General features: G+C 45.7%; 1 protein-coding gene and 1 pseudogene across 1 annotated transcript; both read right to left on the bottom strand.

The window, feature by feature from the left end:
* Positions 1 to 398: 398 nt before the first annotated feature.
* Positions 399 to 9,341, bottom strand: LOC124697382 (annotated as a pseudogene).
* Positions 9,342 to 10,859: 1,518 nt separating this feature from the next.
* Positions 10,860 to 14,759, bottom strand: LOC124700493 (transcription factor BHLH089-like). The gene is made up of 6 exons (XM_047232617.1): positions 14,535 to 14,759; positions 12,171 to 12,377; positions 11,890 to 11,955; positions 11,683 to 11,751; positions 11,523 to 11,594; positions 10,860 to 11,358 (listed from the first exon to the last, which is right to left on the bottom strand). Exons 1-6 carry the CDS (start codon positions 14,757 to 14,759, stop codon positions 11,224 to 11,226), a joined length of 774 nt encoding a protein of 257 aa, XP_047088573.1. The 3' UTR covers positions 10,860 to 11,223.
* Between the last annotated feature and the right edge of the window lie 3,846 nt (positions 14,760 to 18,605).

The following is an 18,605-nucleotide window of genomic DNA, read 5'->3' on the forward strand; positions in this document are numbered from 1 at the left end:
CTCGCGGGCATTAAAATGCGTCGCGCCGCTGGAGATGCCCTAACGTCTCTGCAGGCGACTCACGGCCTCCTAGACATATTTAACAGTCGAATACCAGTATACCACCGGAAAAAACACATTGTTACTCCAAAACCAGACGGTTGTTACCAAAAGGGCAGTTGCATTTGCAGCATCTCAAATCTGGCGATTCACACAGAACACACCAAATGAATATCAGTAACACTACACATACGGACTCATTTTTACAAAAACCAACTTACGGGCATACGTGGAATCACGCCTCGCGTTTACAGCCCTACATTCACGGAGGAGGAATAGCTTTAGGCCAACCAACTGTTTCCACGTATGTCCGTAGCCTCAGTCCGTATGCAAAATTCCGTACGTCTAGCATTTCTGAATGAATATTCTCCAACATTTTTGCCTGGAGAATTGCAGGTATGAAGAAAGCCCCGGCTTACAAGCGATGTCAACAGTTCAGAATTGCCGCATGCACCATGGCAGCTACCTCATCTCAAAGCGCACATCAACATTGTCGCTCCTAATTGAATAGAGTACATGATTACATGGAGGGGAGCCACACAAACTGACAGATCAAAAAAGAAACGACCATGCCGGACACATCATCAATGGCCGCGGCAGCCTCCGAGTGCCACACACGAACCATCTCCCGATTGAAGGGTTCCACCAAAAGAACCAGCAATCAGCTTCACCAGCTCACAGATGTTTGCCCGTCCATCTCTGTCCCAGTCAGCAATTCCACCCGATGCCGGTACCCTCGAGAAAACAGAGGAGCTCTGGGCACCTGAATATGCTGCAGAACATGCTTATTAGCTACTATTATTTGTGCGACATGGTCAGGTTTCGCCATCAAGACTGGACTGCTGGCGCACCATCGAAGCCACTGATGACAGGCGCAAGCTCGTTAAGATGGAGGAATCTTCCCCCAACCCCGTTGCTCTCCCTGCCAGGGTTATGCATCTTCACTATTTGCAGTAGGCGCTGCTCTTGGTCTTGACTTCTTGCTGAGATATCCACGCCCTTTACTGCTGCGTCAGAACCAGCATCTGGATCTGATGCATTCGGTTTACCTGGCATTCCTGATCCGGTACCAGGTAGATGCTGCTGCTGATGATTCGTATGGGGCCGGGCAGAACGCTTATTGCGCTTGATGCCTATTTGGATTTCATCCGCAGCGATCAGCCTTGTCACTTGAGGACTGCGAGCTGGCAATCTTTTGGGCCGTCGAGCCCCATCTTCAGCTTCGCTGCTCAAAGAATACTCTTGGTCCGATCGGAACTCTCCATCGTCTTCTGAAGTACTTGCCTTGGGTTGTTTTCGACTTCTCAGATACTCCTCGTCATAGACAGCTTCGCCCATGATGTCGTCGTCGCTGCCGAAGTTCGCATCGATGTCCGGGACATCCTCAACAAAGTCCAGCAGGTACCTTTGAGATCTTTTTCTTTCACGGCGCCTAGAACGGAATCAGCTCAACATGTTTATATGCTGATAGCAATAAGCTTTTTGGCAGAGAGTCAGCGCAACAACAGGAGTTATAGGAGTTACCTACGATCAAGAGGCTCAGCCTTTTCCTCATCATCGTTCGCTTGGTCGCTACATGACTTCAGTGGAGATTCTCCACTGAATCCATTACATACAGGCAAGGGACCAGATACTGTACCATTATTTAATGCTTCTCGTGTTGGGTCCACTACTCTTCTGTTGATAGTGGTAACATCCTGAACGGAGTTCTCGCTTTTCCTGTCAGTATAATAAGAGCACAGAAACCTGTGTTATGATTTTTGTTTCTAACAAATCCCTTAGGGACACAATGGAACATAGATGATCCACCTACTTTATTGCTTTGATGGCCTCATTTATTGAACGGTCATAATCATCTGCATGATAAGAAAAAAAAAAGTTTTTCATTAGGAGAACAGTAAATCTAGTCCTGTTCCAATGGGAACAGCTCAATGCAGCAAGTAGATGGGCGATAAGACTTCAGAATATCATCTCCATATTAACAAACATGGCATGTACATATCATTTAGTCTAAAAGATTTTGATCAACAATCGCACTCGTGTCATAACTTCAGTAGAAAGGTTTATACAAGTTACTGGATAGTTTGACTGTAACATTTAGTATTCATCAAGTGTTGGAATAACGAAATTACAGAAAGAACAGCTAGTCAGCTACACAAGTGCATCGGAACTTGACTATTCTTCTGCACCTGAGAGACAAGTGAGGCAACAGATTTACAAATAGCTTAGCAAGTTGACATGTGCCACTTGTTATGTGCACAGTATAAGAAGGTGCGGAAGAAAACCTATGTAGAAGCTAGCCCCAGTTAAGGCACCAAATCAAATTAAGAAGAATCATATGCTAGGAAGTTAGCAATTACTAGTAGTTTTTATCTGATAGGGATGTGATTAAGGTTGGTTTGTGTTTGTTAAGGGTATTCCATCCATCTAAAGAACTGCCACATGCTATCTGAAGTTAAACAAGAAAAAATAAAACAAGTTAATTCGCATTCTTAGTCTCTTCTCTCCCCAAAAAAACTGTGCAGCCCTACCATGCCTCAACCATTACGACAATACTAAAGCACTAAATGCCAGTGAAACATCTAATGTGAAGGAATCGCTAAACGGACAAGAAACTGTAACAGCGGCCAGCATTTATTGGGGGAAATGCTACTACCATGGTGAGGACAACTAATTAATAACAGTTTAACTTTAGCCTTAAGCTTACCAAAAGTATAAGTGACACGCTTTCTTTCGCGCTGGGAGCGGCCAGATGTGAATCGATCAAATGTCAAGTAGCTGTTAAGGAGGAGGGCTTCTCTTTGTTGCTTTTTTAGAAGCCTCTCCTTGCTCTGCAAGAGGGTTTACCAGAATTTGAGAATAGCTGACTATTGTACTCTGTAGTATACAAATTTAACTCCTTGAGAAGTGTAGCTGGATACCTTGTGAATCTTTTCTATCTCTGGAAGATAATCGATCTTCAACTTCTTTCCAACTGAGATCTCCGTCCTGTTGCTACTTGAAAAGAGCTTTTCCTACATAAGATAGATAGAAAGTAACTAATATCATCAAACTTCTATAGTTTCATAAGAATAAAAGATCAAAATTGTTTTGCTCAAATCTTGATGCAATTTGATGCCAAAGGTTTGCAATTTTATTTGGATAAGATCTTCCTATGCGCCTCTGACTAAAGTTTGTGTAATTTTTCTACAGATATACTCAGAAGTGGAAAATCTGTGGACACTTTAAGAAATGGGTGAAAAAGGATACACATTTTGTCCACAGCAACCCCCAAAAGAGGATACACTTTTATCAATTTAGATCGATCTATATTAGCATGTAATAGTATCATTGAACTCTTGTGCAACGTAACAGATAGAGCAAGAGGACAAAGACCACGTGCACAAGTGTGTTTTAGAAGTTAGAATTGTCAGATGGCCACCTCACAATGCAACATATAATGGTCAGAACCCTGCAACCATCTAATGCAGGCAGACAATTAATCTTGTCCCAAACATATGTCACCCAAGAATCAAAACTAGTGATGTCTAAGATAAGCAAGCCCAAGTGTGATGTACATAAATTGACAAATCTATTGAATCTTGTTTCTGTGCATGCTCAACATGTTTTGCAGAAAAGATCTTGCCAGTATCATGTATCTGTAGTAGTGAAGATTCTAAATGATCCTCGCTCATTTGTCCTGTGGGTTCTACTGTGTGCATGTGCGTGGACAAATGAGTAATAGTTCCAGGACTCCGTTCAGTAACAGAAGACCTAAATATGCATATGAAAAAATAGAAAATTCAAACTTACTGCTGCTGCTTCGAATTCAGCAAAATTGGTTGCGACAGTCTCCCACTGATAGGATACAACTGGAACACTTATGACTCCCCTTCCTTTAGATTTTCTTGTTTGCTCCTTCACATACTCCACTTGTCTAATTTCGCGATACAATCGATGCCCAAGCATTGGATCTTCTTCATACCTGTAGTGCAATAGTTGATTACAAATGCCCTTGACCACAACAAGGTTGCTTAAAATTAAATTAATAATTCATTTTCGAAGTTGTCTTTTGCCCACCAGTATGAGATTCCATGGGAATCTCCCCCAATTCTTTTCTTGCAGAAAGCAGAGAGCTGACAACCCTTCTTTAAGCAACTATCTACGAAGTTCCGAACATCCTCTTGCTGCAAAATAACTGTAGCGGATCAGTTTAAGTTATCAATCTTAAAGCACTGCATAAAGCATTCATGACCAGAGAACTTAACAATCGCATTTGCAGCGACTTGTAGACATCTCTTAACAATTACCAACCTTGTAATTAGGGTTTAGTTTCTTACAAACTTGGGGATATTGAGAGCATTTACAGGTTCAGGAGAAGCGTTGTAAAAATGGGACAATGGGACATCTAACAAAAACTTCCCCGAGACTTGCTAAGAACCCACATTCTATTCGCACATGGCTACATGGAAAAAAAAAAAAAAGGCATCTTATTTTAAAATGGGCAACTATATCTGTTGACACTCACAGTTTTACATGTGGAAATGAAATTTGTCCAGAAAGAGATGTCTGAAATAGCAGGCAACCTGTGTTATTGTTCTAAACAGAGGTTAGTGAGCATTCGGCCAATCATTAATTGCTTATGCGGATTAGCTGGCTTAATATGCAAATGAGTAATGGATACTTCAAGTGAGCACACATGTGGCTGCAACATATGCAGATTGTAGAGCACTGCTCACATCATTGATCATATGTTGAGAGTGAAAAAAGCTCCTGGCATCATTCTAAAGTTGGACTTTGAGAAGGCCTACGACAGGGTAGCTTGGGAATTTCTGGAAGAGGTTCTGATGAAGAAAGGTTTTCATCCTGTATGGATCAAGTGGGTTAAGCGGTCAATTGAAATGGACACCTTGCTATCAATATCAATGGGGAGCAAGGGCCTTTCTTTCGTTCTTATAGGGGAGTCAGACAAGGGGACCCTTTGTCCCCTTTGCTGTTTGACTTTGTGGTTCAAGCTCTGCCTGCAATGATTGATTCTGCTAGAAGGACTGGTCATCTTACAGGTTTGGATCCTGAGTTGGTTGAAGGGGTAGTGAACTTGTTACAGTATGCTGATGGCACTGTCATCCTTCTGGGGCATTCTAATTCTAATATTCTTCACCTCAAATTCCTTCTCCACTGCTTTAAAAGCATGTCAGGTATGAAGATTAACTACCACAAAAGTGAGGTGTTTGTCCTTGGTCGTGAGTTGGCAGAGCAAGAAAGGGTTGCTAACCTCTATTCAACTGCAAGTTGGGGCATCTGCCTATGGTGTACTTAGGAATGCCTATTGGGGAGTACAAGCTTAATAGTGATCAATTCATTCCTCTAGCAGCTAAGACCACTAAAAAGATGGACCCTTGCCAAGGGAAGCTGATGTCTTCAGCTGCTAGGCTAACTCTCTCTAATGCTTGCCTTGCTAAAATCTTTCTATGTTCCAAATGGGTTTCCATTTGCTTGGTGCGGGAGTACATGGTGAGCTTGATAAAGTAAGAGACAGGTTCTGTTGGGAGGGTTGTGCTCAGTCCTACAAATACCACATGATGAAGTGGGAGAATGTATGCAGACCTAAGAGTTATGGTGGTATGGGCATTATTAACACTAGATATATGAACATTTCCTTGCTCTTGAAATTGGATATGGAAGCTCTTTTATGGCCGTCAAGATGTGCCCTGGCTACTCATTAAAAAGAAGTACTTGAAGCATGCAGAGTCCATACTGATGAATAATACTGAAGGATCTCAGTTCTGGAATGGCTTGCAACCAGATTTTGTTATGATGTTTGGGTGGGTCAGGTTCCCTGAGGTCACGTGACCCTGTCGTCGCTTTCCCTTCTTTGTTACAGCTGCTAATTCTGATTCTTCAGTTGCATGTTAATTATATTGTCGAGTCTCATTCATGGGATGTTAAGTTCGGGAGAAACTTTGGAAGTACACACAGGATGTGTTGGGAGCAATTGCTTTTGTTGCTTGACCCTGTATTTTTATCTGATCAGAGAGATACTGTCAAATGGGCTTTTGTAAAAAATGGGCAATAATCAACTAAGTCAATGTGTAGATGGCTGGCCTTTTTGGGGATTTCTGATCCCATGCTCAAGAAAATTTGAAAAATCAAAGTTCATTCCAAAATCAAAAAAATTCTGTGGCAAGTGATTCATGATTGTTTGCCTACTAGGGAGCAGATCCTGATTAGGCATGGTAATACTTCTGGGAGATGTCCTTTCTGTGATGAGCTGGAGTTTGTTGATCATCTTCTCTTTCAATGTCCCCTGGCTACATTTGTTTGGTCTACTCTTAGTGAAGTGGTTCGGTGGCCCGCTGGCCCTCATTCTGTGCTTGTGTTGTTATCTCTATCTAACCAGGGGGCTGTTGATAAATTTGATTTGTATGGGTGGGAGCTTCTGCTGTGATGTGGTCCCTTTGGACCATTGGCAACAAGTTGATCTTTGAAGGTAAAATTCTTAAATAGACTACTGATGCTTTCTTCATGATTTTCTCTTTTCTGTAATCCTGGCGACCACTGTGGACGAACAGATTAGTGGTGGTGCCAGATTGGGTCATAGCTCATTGCAGGAGGAATCGGCATCAAATGAATCAAGTGTGAAGTTTCTTTTGTCAGCCAGTGGATGCTGGTGTCCTATCTTCGATCAACTTAGAGTTATCTTGCTGGGAGTCTGGTGCTTGTGGGAGTTTCTGAAAGTTTCTTCTGTCTGTTATTGGTTTTTAAGCAGAACTTGCCTTTTTAGCTAGCTTTCCTCTTTCTGTGTTGAGAGCCAGTTGGTGGAACTTTGTTCTGTATGAATTAGGGAGAGGGGGGGGGGGGTGTTTTCTGGTGCAGTCTAGGTGTCGTTGCTTTTCAGGCTGTATATCGTTTTAGCTGCTAACCCCATAGTGTAATGAAACTCTGTTCTCTCCTTCTGCTTAATGAAAAGCAGGGATATATGCCTGTTATCTAAAAAAATGATCATATGTTTTGATAACTGTAAGCTGCATGGCTAGACCTATTGCTAGGCTGCAAAGATATGCATTATCAAATCTGGACCTTTGTCAGTACATTGATCAGATTTCAGTAACATATAGAGCTAGGTAACTTGACAGCACATGTGACTAACTGCTTAGCTGGAGGCCAAGAGCAAGTAGCCTTTCGCGAATTAAAATTTAATGTAAATGAATCACCAAAATTCATCCATTATGCTAGACAAACAACCTAGAATGTGTATCACATGTTAACTTTACAATATGAGGTCCACCTCTATCACTGCAAAAATGATCCAGATGAATAACAGGGGCAGGCACGCACCTCACAGCGTATGTCGCATATTGCTTTCAGGATCAACAGTCGAGTCGCTGGCTCAAGTTTCTTGTACATCTCAATTTCCGTTCTGAGAAAGGAAACCCAATAAGTCACACAGTATTGAAGTGCAACATGCTTAAAAAAAAAGTTCAATTGCAGCAAGGCATTCAGCCGATGAATTGCTTGGGACACAGAACTCACCCCTGTGAGGTAACGATTGGTAGATCGCCTTCCGCAACCTGAAGATCAGGCCTTTTTTAGATCATCAACCAAATGCAATAACCCCTATAGTATAAAAAAGAATCCCTGGCAATGAACAGATCACATACCAGGTGCCACCAGTCCTTCAGTTTCCTACATAGCACGGTCACCCATTTTCCGTCCGCCATGCCCATTCGAGCTACGGGGGGGATTGACTGCAGAATGCAGATAGGAAGCATTCAGGTGTCATGCATACTATTTGGCAAGCTTAAGTAAGAGGAGTGTGTGATATTGCGGTGGTGTTCCCAACATGAGTATTTTAGTTCTAATTTTGCCTTTCTATATGGAGGATACACGCTGATACTAAACGCGTGACTCGTGACACAAAACCCCCCAAATTTCATTGCTCATTTTACTCCTGGAAAACTACAGGAGAATGTGCATTTGCATCTACTAAACACTGGCGATGAGCGGAAATGTCTAATCTGTCTGCAGAAACCAGTAACTAGAATCCCCCACATGTTGTTGGCCATTACACTAGCATTCTGCTTGCAACTGAAGACATTTTAGCAGGAACCAGCTATAATATAAGCTCACCCTTAACAGCGGTATATGCAGGTCCTCCAATACGCGGTTGGGCGCTATGATGGCGTTCTCCAGCTCCTCCGCCGTGAACTCCACCGCGACGTTGAGCAAGGGCCAGAACACCTGCAGCTCCGAAGCAGAGCAAAACAGTCACTCCAAAAGCTGAACATCGAAACGGTAAACCCTAAAACCCTAGCGGGGCGGTGGAGGGAGGGGGGGCGGCGACTCACGTGGAGGAAGTTGAGGACGGAGGCGAGCTCCCACATGCCCCGCAGCCGCCAGCGCGGCAGCTCGGCGGGCGCCGCGGGCGCCTCCGCGAGCGGCGTCACCACGCGGCATTGCGGCGGCGCCTCCTGCTCCTCCGCCGCGTCCTCGTCCGCGTCCTCCTCCTCCGACGCGTCCCTGCGCGGCGGCCGCCCCGGCCCCGGCCGGCGCTTCGCGGGCAGGGGCGCGGGCGCGGGGGGCAGCACCTTGGGGCGGCTGTTGCACGCGCGCGGGGGGCGCGTCCTCCTCGGCGTGGGGGACGGCTCCGGAGGAGGTGCCTGGTCGCCTGGCGGCGAGGCGGCGGCCATCTCCGGCGAGGTAGGCGGCGGAGGGTCGGATCGGCGGCGAGGGACGGGGGCGACTCGGGGCGGGGGTGGGGGAGGAGGGGGTCACGGGGGAAGGAAACGATTGAGGAGGGTAGAAAAGAGATTTCGCGCTGGGCGGAAGGTAACGGATCCGCGAGCGAGCCGGGTGAAAGGGAACAGAACAGAGCGCTGCCGCATTTTCTGGCAAGGGTTTTCGGCTGGGTTTTGTTGATTGACCGGTCAACTCAATCGTTAGGGTTTTTTCCCCTTTGATATGAGGTCAACTCATCGCCGCCGCTGATCCCTACTTTTTTTTTTTTGCCCCCTTTCAATGTTCTTCTCTAAAACTTACGCATTGTTTGTGATGGCTTTTTCAATTGTTGGTTATGGATATGGCAGACGAATGTGTTCATATTCAACAAGTGCTTTGACTCGTCTTAAGACGAGTCGTGTGATGAAGATAAAGAGATCTTTCTCGCAGGTACTTTTCTATATGACAACCAGCAAGTTGCAATACCAGCATCTATCCTTGTCATGCCACATTGGACCGCGCACGATTGTCGCTTTTTTTTTCCAAGCAACCCCTCACTGGCACGATTCATCAGTCTTTATGTCGTTCCCAGCAGGATCATCCATCGTCGCATCTGCCAAACAAAGAATCCCTCCAGGTTTATCATCAGTAGATGCACCCGCAGCAAGCTGAAGCAGATTGGCAGCGCTAGCTCTGATGTTTTCTGCATCAGGAGAGTTATGAAGACATGCCCAATAATTCATAAACACAACAGCAAAACTAATTAGTTCAATGGGGATTTAACTGAGCTTATTCTCGAAGCAAGCTCTATTTCTTAGTTTCCAAATTGCCCAGCATATAGCAGCTAGACCAGCAATTTGCACATTCCTACTGGTTGGAACTAGACGGGGGAACCATCAAAAGAACTGGGTAAAATTCCCAGGTCTATCAGAGGCACCAATCGACATTGCAACTGTGCTCCAAACAAATTTTTCTACTGCACATTCAAAGAAGAGATGATCTTTATTTTCAAAGGAATCTTGCTCTTCCATAGATGCTTGAAGGATCTGTCCACGCCACTTCTACAGAGATGATTGTACATAGATTTAACAGAGAAAATTCCATTTTTATTCATTTCCAGAAAGGTCTATCTTTTTCTTGTGATAGCACTGTCTGTCTCACAACATTCAACAGTCCATGTACTTACACAACTAGATCTGGTGATAAGTATCTTCTAAAAGAGAAGTTCCAACCAAGGACAGCAGCCTCTGCAACAGTCACACTTGCTCATTGCATATATTAAAATTTTCAGGGAATTTTTCCTTTAGAGGATGAAGACTACACCAAGCATCATGCCAAAAGCTTGTCAGTTTTCCATTTCCTACATGGACTGTTGAATGTGCAACTCTACACGATTGCCGCTCATGTGCAACTCTACAATGCTATTTTAATTCGGAGAGCACTCTCTATGCAGCAACTAGGAGGATGTGAGTTTCAGAAGCTTTTGGCGGAGCCGCAACATGTACCACAAGAATTTAAAACATACCTATAGATGCATCAAGATATTCATCAGCAAGGCACTTATCTGTAACTCAGTTAATTTGGTTGAACACATGTGGAACCACAAGGGCAAACCAATAGACCCATTGATGGTGTCTTCCATTGTGTGAAAACTATGTTGTAATGAATTTTTAATGGACGTGGCCTTTTTACTTCCATGCGTATATGCTTCCTTATTCTAAGTGCATTTTAAACATGTTTAAGAATGTAAAACATTCAGAATAAAATGTCATGTGTATATCTCAACATCCTTCGTGCTAGCAAAAGTCGACTTTCCGTGCAACTCGTGCATCATATGCAACTAAGATCAGAGATGCATTTCCGATTTTTAATATGTAATTTATTTTGTGTGAACTATGTCTATCTATTTAACTTCTTTATGCAATTTTTGATGAGAAATGCGCCAAAAATGAGATAAAAATATTAAATTGCCAATTTCCGCGCGCACACAGGATTGGGTCTGAGCCGCTGGACGAACGCCGCCCAGATACAGGTATGCGGGCGGACAAATACGGACCATAAATGGGCAGAGCCCTTGGAGATGCTCTCATGAAGCTTTGAATCAAAAAAGGAGAGAAAAAAACTTGAGAAATACTAAGTTTAAGCTTTGATTTGACAAGAGACCCGAATAAACTTGCTTCGCTCATCTTACGAACGACAGTCAGCTACATAGATCCAGTGGAATGCATGGAGTCACGAATATAAAGTAGGAGTACACGTGAAACAGTCCTGGACCCAAAATTAAAATGAAGAACGCCGCGCTCCAGCGATCTCCCTACATACATGTCTCTACTGGCAATTACAGCTCCAAAACACTATGAATAAAATCGCATTTGGAACAAGAGGGTTGTGCAAAAAATGTGATCTAGAAAAGTAGGGGGTGATTGGTCGACGGTCGTGGATTCATGGTAGGCTTCGTTGGGCGCCACCCCGAAGCTTTTGTTCTGGTCATGTTACTCTTTCGTAGGTGCCACCAATCTGCATGTGAAGCCACTCCGATGCCGGCGAGCCCTGGGCATATTCCCTTGGTGTTTGTGGGTCGAACGTCAACCCAGGTGCTGTGTTGTATGTCGGAGCGCCATACTGCAAGCAAAAAACAATAAAGGTAATTTTTTCGCTAAGATATATTTGTTGTACAGAAATGTTGAACATGGCATCATAGCAGGCCAGGTTGCAGAGTAAGGGACGAGATGCAAAGTAAAGCAATAGCCACACGATCAATATGAGAAATGCACAGCTTGACTTACATCTTTAGGTGGAAATGTTTCGGCTCCGTTGCTCACATGGGCATTAACCGCCTCAAGCTTCATGGAGAGGAACTGCAGATGACAGCAATTGTGGAGCTATTAACTGACCTACAGAGGACAACACAATTCCATAGAAGCCGCAATCGTGAAACAAACGTACCTCAATTTGACGTTCCAGGGATTGGACATAATTGATTATCTCATCAAGGACTGATGCTTTACCAATAACCTGACCAAGGAGACAAAAGCTTTCCAAAGAGAATCATTTACAGGAACAGAACTAGGGAAGCCTTAGAGCTTGACGATCCAAGACAAATATTTATGACACATTGGGACTAAATGAATGCTTGTTGAGATTAAAATGCACCTTGTTGCATCCAGGGACGAGATCTTGGAGAATTTTCATCCGCTCGGTTATCTTCTCACGCCGTGCCTGCCAAAATAAGCAGAAATTTCAGTGATCAGATCGTCTTATTTAATTGCAGTTGCTGTACAGCAAGAACATATTTCTGGGCATTTCAACTTGTGACCAGATTTGTAGCTCCTTCAGTGGGTTGTGCCAGTGTGAATCTATGGGGGTGCCTAAGAATAGTCGAAACTGAAAAGAATACATTTAGGTCTAAACTGTAGACAATGCATTCAACTGACCCTTTCTGCGAGACTATGGCTGTCAGTTGCTTGACCCCTTCTTGCCCTCACATGGATGAAATCTTGCTTTGGTGGCTCCGGCGGTGGAGGATTTTGATCAACACCCTTACTAGCATTTCTTGAATCTTCAGCATCTTTCCTGAAACTGCCATTATCATCACTGACACTGGATTTATTTGCCTTGAAACGCTTCACTTCGGAATCAGCCTACGCATAAGATTCCAGTCAATTAAAAGATCAGGACAAACAAGAGAAAGAACAATTAATCTCTTGCTCTCTGCATAACCTATGGATACCAAAATATGGGAGTTTTTTCTTTTAAATGTAACAAAATATTACCACCTTTTGGCATCAAAGTCACAACAACTATTTAAAGTGTCAATCAGCATATAACCAGCGAATACAAGGGGGTACTAGCATACACCTCATCCAAACAAAGGCTAACAATTTCCTACCAGCATACGTTGTTGGCTGCTGGGTTTTGGCTACTAGAGTATTACAATATGGTGTATGAGTGTATTAAATGGCCACATGTAATACAAAATAAAATATTTAATAATTACAGATATTATTCGGGTTGCCCATCAGGTAACCCATGGGTATAGACTCATAACCATACCCGACCCACGACTAATCGGGTCGCCCATGGATCGTACCCATGGGTGAATATGCAGATCCATAGCCTGCCCATTCGGGGCGGGTGCCCATGATTCAGATTGCCATCCTTAGGGGGGGGGGGGTCATATAAGACCAGTAAAATCAAATGTCACACATGATCATAATGATGGCTTGCAGACAACCACCAATATGACAGCTGCTAAAAAATCACGGTGGGTAACTAAATGCAAGCAGAAAATGCAGAACACAACATGGACCAATAGGTTGTTGGCTCAGTAGGTAGTGGTGGAGATAGCTGATTGGATTTAATTGTTTGTCTAGCAACCACCTTTAGCCAGCAAGTACAGACCAAAAAGTATTGCATTCAAACCGGAGGTACAAGAGACACAGCAATCAACACAAATAGTCAAACCAGCTGTCACCGAACAAGTTGGTAATGGTATATATATTCAACATACCTACTGTTTATCTACAAAAACACAATTGATGATTTTATTTTTTCTAAGCTATTAATAGAGCAAGAAGATAATTGGGAGGAAGCTATGATTGTATTACAGTGGCTGCAAAGTTCCAGCAGTAGCATAGTGCTGACTGCAGGCAGTGGCTACTTAAGGGGCATACAGAAGTCCTGTGGTATATTCACATCTACTGCTGGTTCAGAAACTTGTTCTACTTACAAACAGAGATTATAAAGATTGAACAGAGTTTTTGCAAAGATAAATCAGTCTTTTTAACTCGAAAACTAGCAAAGCAATCATATGCTGTCAACATTCCAGTGAGCCAGCAGGACAGCCATTAGCAGTTTAGCACCATTATGAACCAATCTAGAACGGTACACACAGCACCGCTCAGTACCAAGTACCTACTTACGACATACATACTTTCCATTGACAAAAGTTGAAAGGGAATCACAGCTGTACAAGGCACACCAAGATGTCTTTGTCAAAAGCAGCATCCAGCACAACGATGTGGATATGACAAACTGTGGCATGCAAAAAGAAGAGAATGAAACATGCCACTGCAATCAACAGTTTTGTTATTACAACGATGATGAAATGTAGGTACAGAGCAATGGTACCTTTCGTGCATGTGAAAGTGAGTGTTATCAATACTCAAACTAAAACACCGGTTAAGGCTGAATAAGGAGTACCTCTATAGCATGACCGCAAGGTCATGGAATGAATTCTACACGCTTATCAGACCCTTGACTTCTGCCTGTAGTTTGGGACCTCCCTCTTATAGTGGATGTACTAACATTTTTTTCACCTATGGGACTGTTCCTATATTATTTTTGCTATCCTGCTAGTTCCAATATCAGCATACCACGTGCAAGGATTTCGATCAGAGGTTCAAAAGTCTTGTTCTGATGAAACGGTACATTTGAACATGGATTCAGTTTATGTTACGATGTACTTTGAGGGAATGTTCTGGATGTTTTGTGTGGCCCTATCTAAACTAAATTATGCGCGAGCATCCAAGTCCAGTTACATACAGCCATTGTAAGTTTGTCAGACGGCAACGCTACAAGCTGCAGCTAGCACTAGAAGGGGTCGTCCTCTATGCACTTTGAACTGAACTACTACTAGACAAGTCCAAGCTAACCAAAAAGTTCATACGCTCAAATCAGGAACCACAGTAAAGCCTCCGAATTACCGTCCACGAAGGTGGAGACGCCAAAATCACCCCTCATTGCCCCCAACTCCACCGACGCCACACGGATCACGAGCAATGGTGAGGAAAACGTACCAAATCCTGGCCGGCGCCGGCGGCGGCGCCGGAGGTGGAGACGAGCCTGGCGGAGTCGTCCTCGGACGCGGGGGGCTCGCGCTGCCTCCTCCGCCCTCCGCCGCCAGCCCCGCGGGAGCCGCTGCTCTGGCCCGTGACGGCGGAGGAGGGCTCCGCGGCGCGGTTGCCGGTGGCAGGGTGCGGCGGGCGCCAGGGCTCGGCGGCGAGCGCCGGGGCGCGGTCCATTGCGGCGGCCAGGGGCCTGGCGGGGCTCTAGGGTTCCGCGGGCGGGCGGGCGGGCGGGCGGGAGGCGACCAGATCGGGCGGGGCGGGGAGGCCGAGGCTGGGGAGCTCGCAGTGGCAGTGACCTGACCTACTGTACAGTTGCGCAGCGGAGAGAGGTGAGAGTCAGAGGAGAGTGGAAGTGCCCGCGTGGAGAGAGAAAGGAAATTGATTAATACTGTATTAATAGTCTACTCGGGATTTGGCCACGCGGTGATTGGCGGGCGTGGGGCTGGATCTGCTCTTGCTCCGCTTTCTTATTTCTTTTTTCATTCGAGGGGAGATCGAATCTGGCGGCAGCGTTGGTGTAGAGTGGAACTTCGAGTTCGCACGGCCCGGCCCGCCCGGCCCGGCCCTGGACAGAGTACAATCTTACTAGCAAGTGCAGCTACAAAGTCCGGCGCCTGACTAAACCAAGTCTTAGAGCATCTCCAAATATTCGCCGGCAGAGTCGACACTATCGTACGGGGATGTCGGTACTGCATCCTCTATTTAGAGGTGTTGTTCCCACACCGGCGTCTTCAAACCGGCGGCTCCGATAGGAGCTTTTTTTTAGACAAACTAAACATTTACTTGTAGTTTCATTTTCATGTCATTTAGGATCGAGAAATAAATAATGTTTTAGGGCAAATCCAAGTAAAACATTATTCACTCCTCGACCCCGGATGACATGTGAAACCTGATTCATCTCTAGCCTACTACCTACTGGCCACCCGGTGATACGTTCCAAACGTATCTATAATTTCTTATGGTCCATGCTACTTTTATGATGATACTCACATGTTCTATACACATTATATGTCATTATTATGCATTTTCCGGCACTAACCTATTGACGAGATGCCAAAGAGCCAGTTGTTGTTTTCTGCTGTTTTTGGTTTCAGAAATCCTAGTAAGGAAATATTCTCGGAATTGGACGAAATCAACGCCCAGGGTCCTATTTTTCCACGAAGCTTCCAGAAGTGCGAAGAGGAAACGAAGTGGGGCCACGAGGTGGCGACACAATAGGGCGGCGCGGCCCAAGCCCTGGCCGCGCCGGCCTACTGTGTGGGCCCCTCGTGACGCCCCTTGACCTGCCCTTCCGCCTACTTAAAGCCTTCATCGCGAAACCCCCAGTACCGAGAGCCACGATACGGAAAACCTTCCAGAGACGCCGCCGCCGCCAATCCCATCTCGGGGATTCAGGAGATCGCCTCCGCACCCTCGCCGGAGAGGGGAATCATCTCCCGGAGGTCTCTTCATCGCCATGATCGCCTCCGGATCGATGTGTGAGTAGTCCACCCTCGGACTATGGGTCCATAGCGAGTAGCTAGATGGTTGTCTTCTCCTCATTGTGCTATCATGTTAGATCTTGTGAGCTGCCTATCATGATCAAGATCATCTATTTGTAATTCTACATGTTGTGTTTGTTGGGATCCGATGAATATTGAATACTATGTCAAGTGGATTATCAATCTATCATATATGTTATTTATGTTCTTGCATGCTCTCCGTTGCTAGTAGAGGCTCTGGCCAAGTTGATACTTGTGACTCCAAGAGGGGTATTTATGCTCGATAGTGGGTTCATGCCTCCATTAAATCCGGGACAGCTTACGAGAAAGTTCTAAGGTTGTGGATGTGCTGTTGCCACTAGGGATAAAACATCGATGCTTTGTCTAAGAATATTTGTGTTGATTACATTACGCACCATACTTAATGCAATTGTCTGTTGTTTGCAACTTAATACTGGAGGGGGTTCGGATGATAACCTGAAGGTGGACTTTTTATGCATAGATGCATGCTGGATAGCGTTCTATGTACTTTGTCGTAATGCCCTGATTAAATCTCATAGTACTCATCATGATATATGTATGTGCATTATTATGCCTTCTTTATTTGTCAATTGCCCAGCTGTAATTTGTTCACCCAACATCTGCTTATCTTATGGGAGAGACACCACTAGTGAACTGTGGACCCCGGTCCAATTCTTTACATCTGAAATACAATCTACTGCAATTGTTCTTTACTGTTCTTCGCAAACAATCATCATCTTCCACACAATACGTTTAATCCTTTGTTTACAGCAAACCGGTGAGATTGACAACCTCACTGTTATGTTGGGGCAAAGTATTTTGATTGTGTTGTGCAGGTTCCACGTTGGCGCCGGAATCCCTGGTGTTGCTCCGCACTACACTCCGCCGCCATCAACCTTCAACGTGGTTCTTGACTCCTGCTGGTTCGATAAACCTTGGTTTCTTACTGAGGGAAACTTGCTGTTGTGCGCATCACACCTTCCTCTTGGGGTTCCCAACGGACGTGTCAACTACACGCATCACCCGGCTCTAAGGTGGTGGACGATCGCCCACTGCTCTCTCCGCTGCTCCTCCATCGTCGATCCCCCGTTGCTCTCTCCGCCACGAACGTCAAGCAGGCGGCTCTATCCGCGGCCACCGCCTCCCCGACGCAGCTCGCCGGGTCTAGCTCCTCCCGCCGCCGACGGTGATCCAACTCCTGCCTCTGTAGTCGGAGCCGCATCTCCTCCAAACGCCGCCCCTCGTAAACTTCATCATGACGCTGCGTCTCCTCCCGCCGCTACCGCCGCAACGCAAGCTCCTCCCACCCCTTCGCGTGGCGCGCCTCCCACCGGCGCTGGCTCAGCGCCTCCCGTCGCCGCCACGCCTCCTGGAACTCTAGCCGCTCCGCCTCCTCGAGCGCCAGCCGGTTCTCCTCCTCCCGCTGCCACCGCTTCACCTCCTAGCGCTGCCGCTCCGCCTCCCGCAGCCGCCGCGCCTCCTTGCGCTCCCACCGCTCCGCCTCGTGGCCTTGCCGCTCGTCCGCGACATAGGCATCTACGGTCGCCGCTAGCGCAGCCTCCTCTCACGCCTCGTACTCTGCGAGCTGCGGCTCCACCTCCACGACTTCTACGGCCACCTCTAGCGCCGACTGCTCCCACAAATCGAACATTGTGGTATTTTTTAGGGTTTATATTTTCGCACCAATAAGGCGGGGGAGGAGGGATAATATAGATCGGTGGCGAGGCGGGAAACCTAACGCGCGGCGTCGTGGCGGGAGAGTTTCCAGCCCGGTGTCGTGGCGGTAAATCTCCCATGCGGCGCCCTGGTGTCACTGATAGGCGGCTCCCACGCCCAAAAAAATTCGTGCCGCGAGATGCCTGCATATGGTCGATATGTAGATGTAGAGGGTATCGAAGGACTGGTAACAATATATCCAATATATGCATGTGAATTGATGAGATACATGCGATCATATCAAAAGGAAGTAAGGCCATGTTCTACCTGAAAGGTGACAACCCATAGCTAGCCAAAAGAGCACTAGATGTACCGAGGTTCAAGACGCAACAACCATATAAGGCGATAAAAGGCAACACGCACCATCACAACCGCAATGGCCAACAACTGTCTAAAACCACATTAGTTCAAGTTTATTCTCTGGTGAAGATGTACAATGATCCACACATTAGAACATACATACTCTAAATAAGAATATTGGGCTTGGAAGACAACAGGAACTACTCTTTGTTAGTTGCGATTTACCTTTTGTGAGGGGCGACCTGGTCGGGAAGGGGGGGCGAGCTTGGGAGATAGAGGAGCTAGGTATAATGTACATAGTAATACTGGACTACTGTACGTTTACGTAGGGGAGAGAGAGGAGGGAGGTCAGAGAAGACTAAAAGGGATCCACTAGGAAAGAGAAGAAAATAGATGCTCGGAATTTAGCCACACGGTGATTGGCGGGCAATGGAATGGATGAACTCTGCACCGTAAAAGCCAAAGGATTTCTCGCCTTCTCAGCGCATCACACTATGTTCAT

Source organism: Lolium rigidum, chromosome 3 (genome assembly GCF_022539505.1).
Source record: "Lolium rigidum isolate FL_2022 chromosome 3, APGP_CSIRO_Lrig_0.1, whole genome shotgun sequence".
Taxonomy (NCBI): domain Eukaryota; kingdom Viridiplantae; phylum Streptophyta; class Magnoliopsida; order Poales; family Poaceae; genus Lolium; species Lolium rigidum.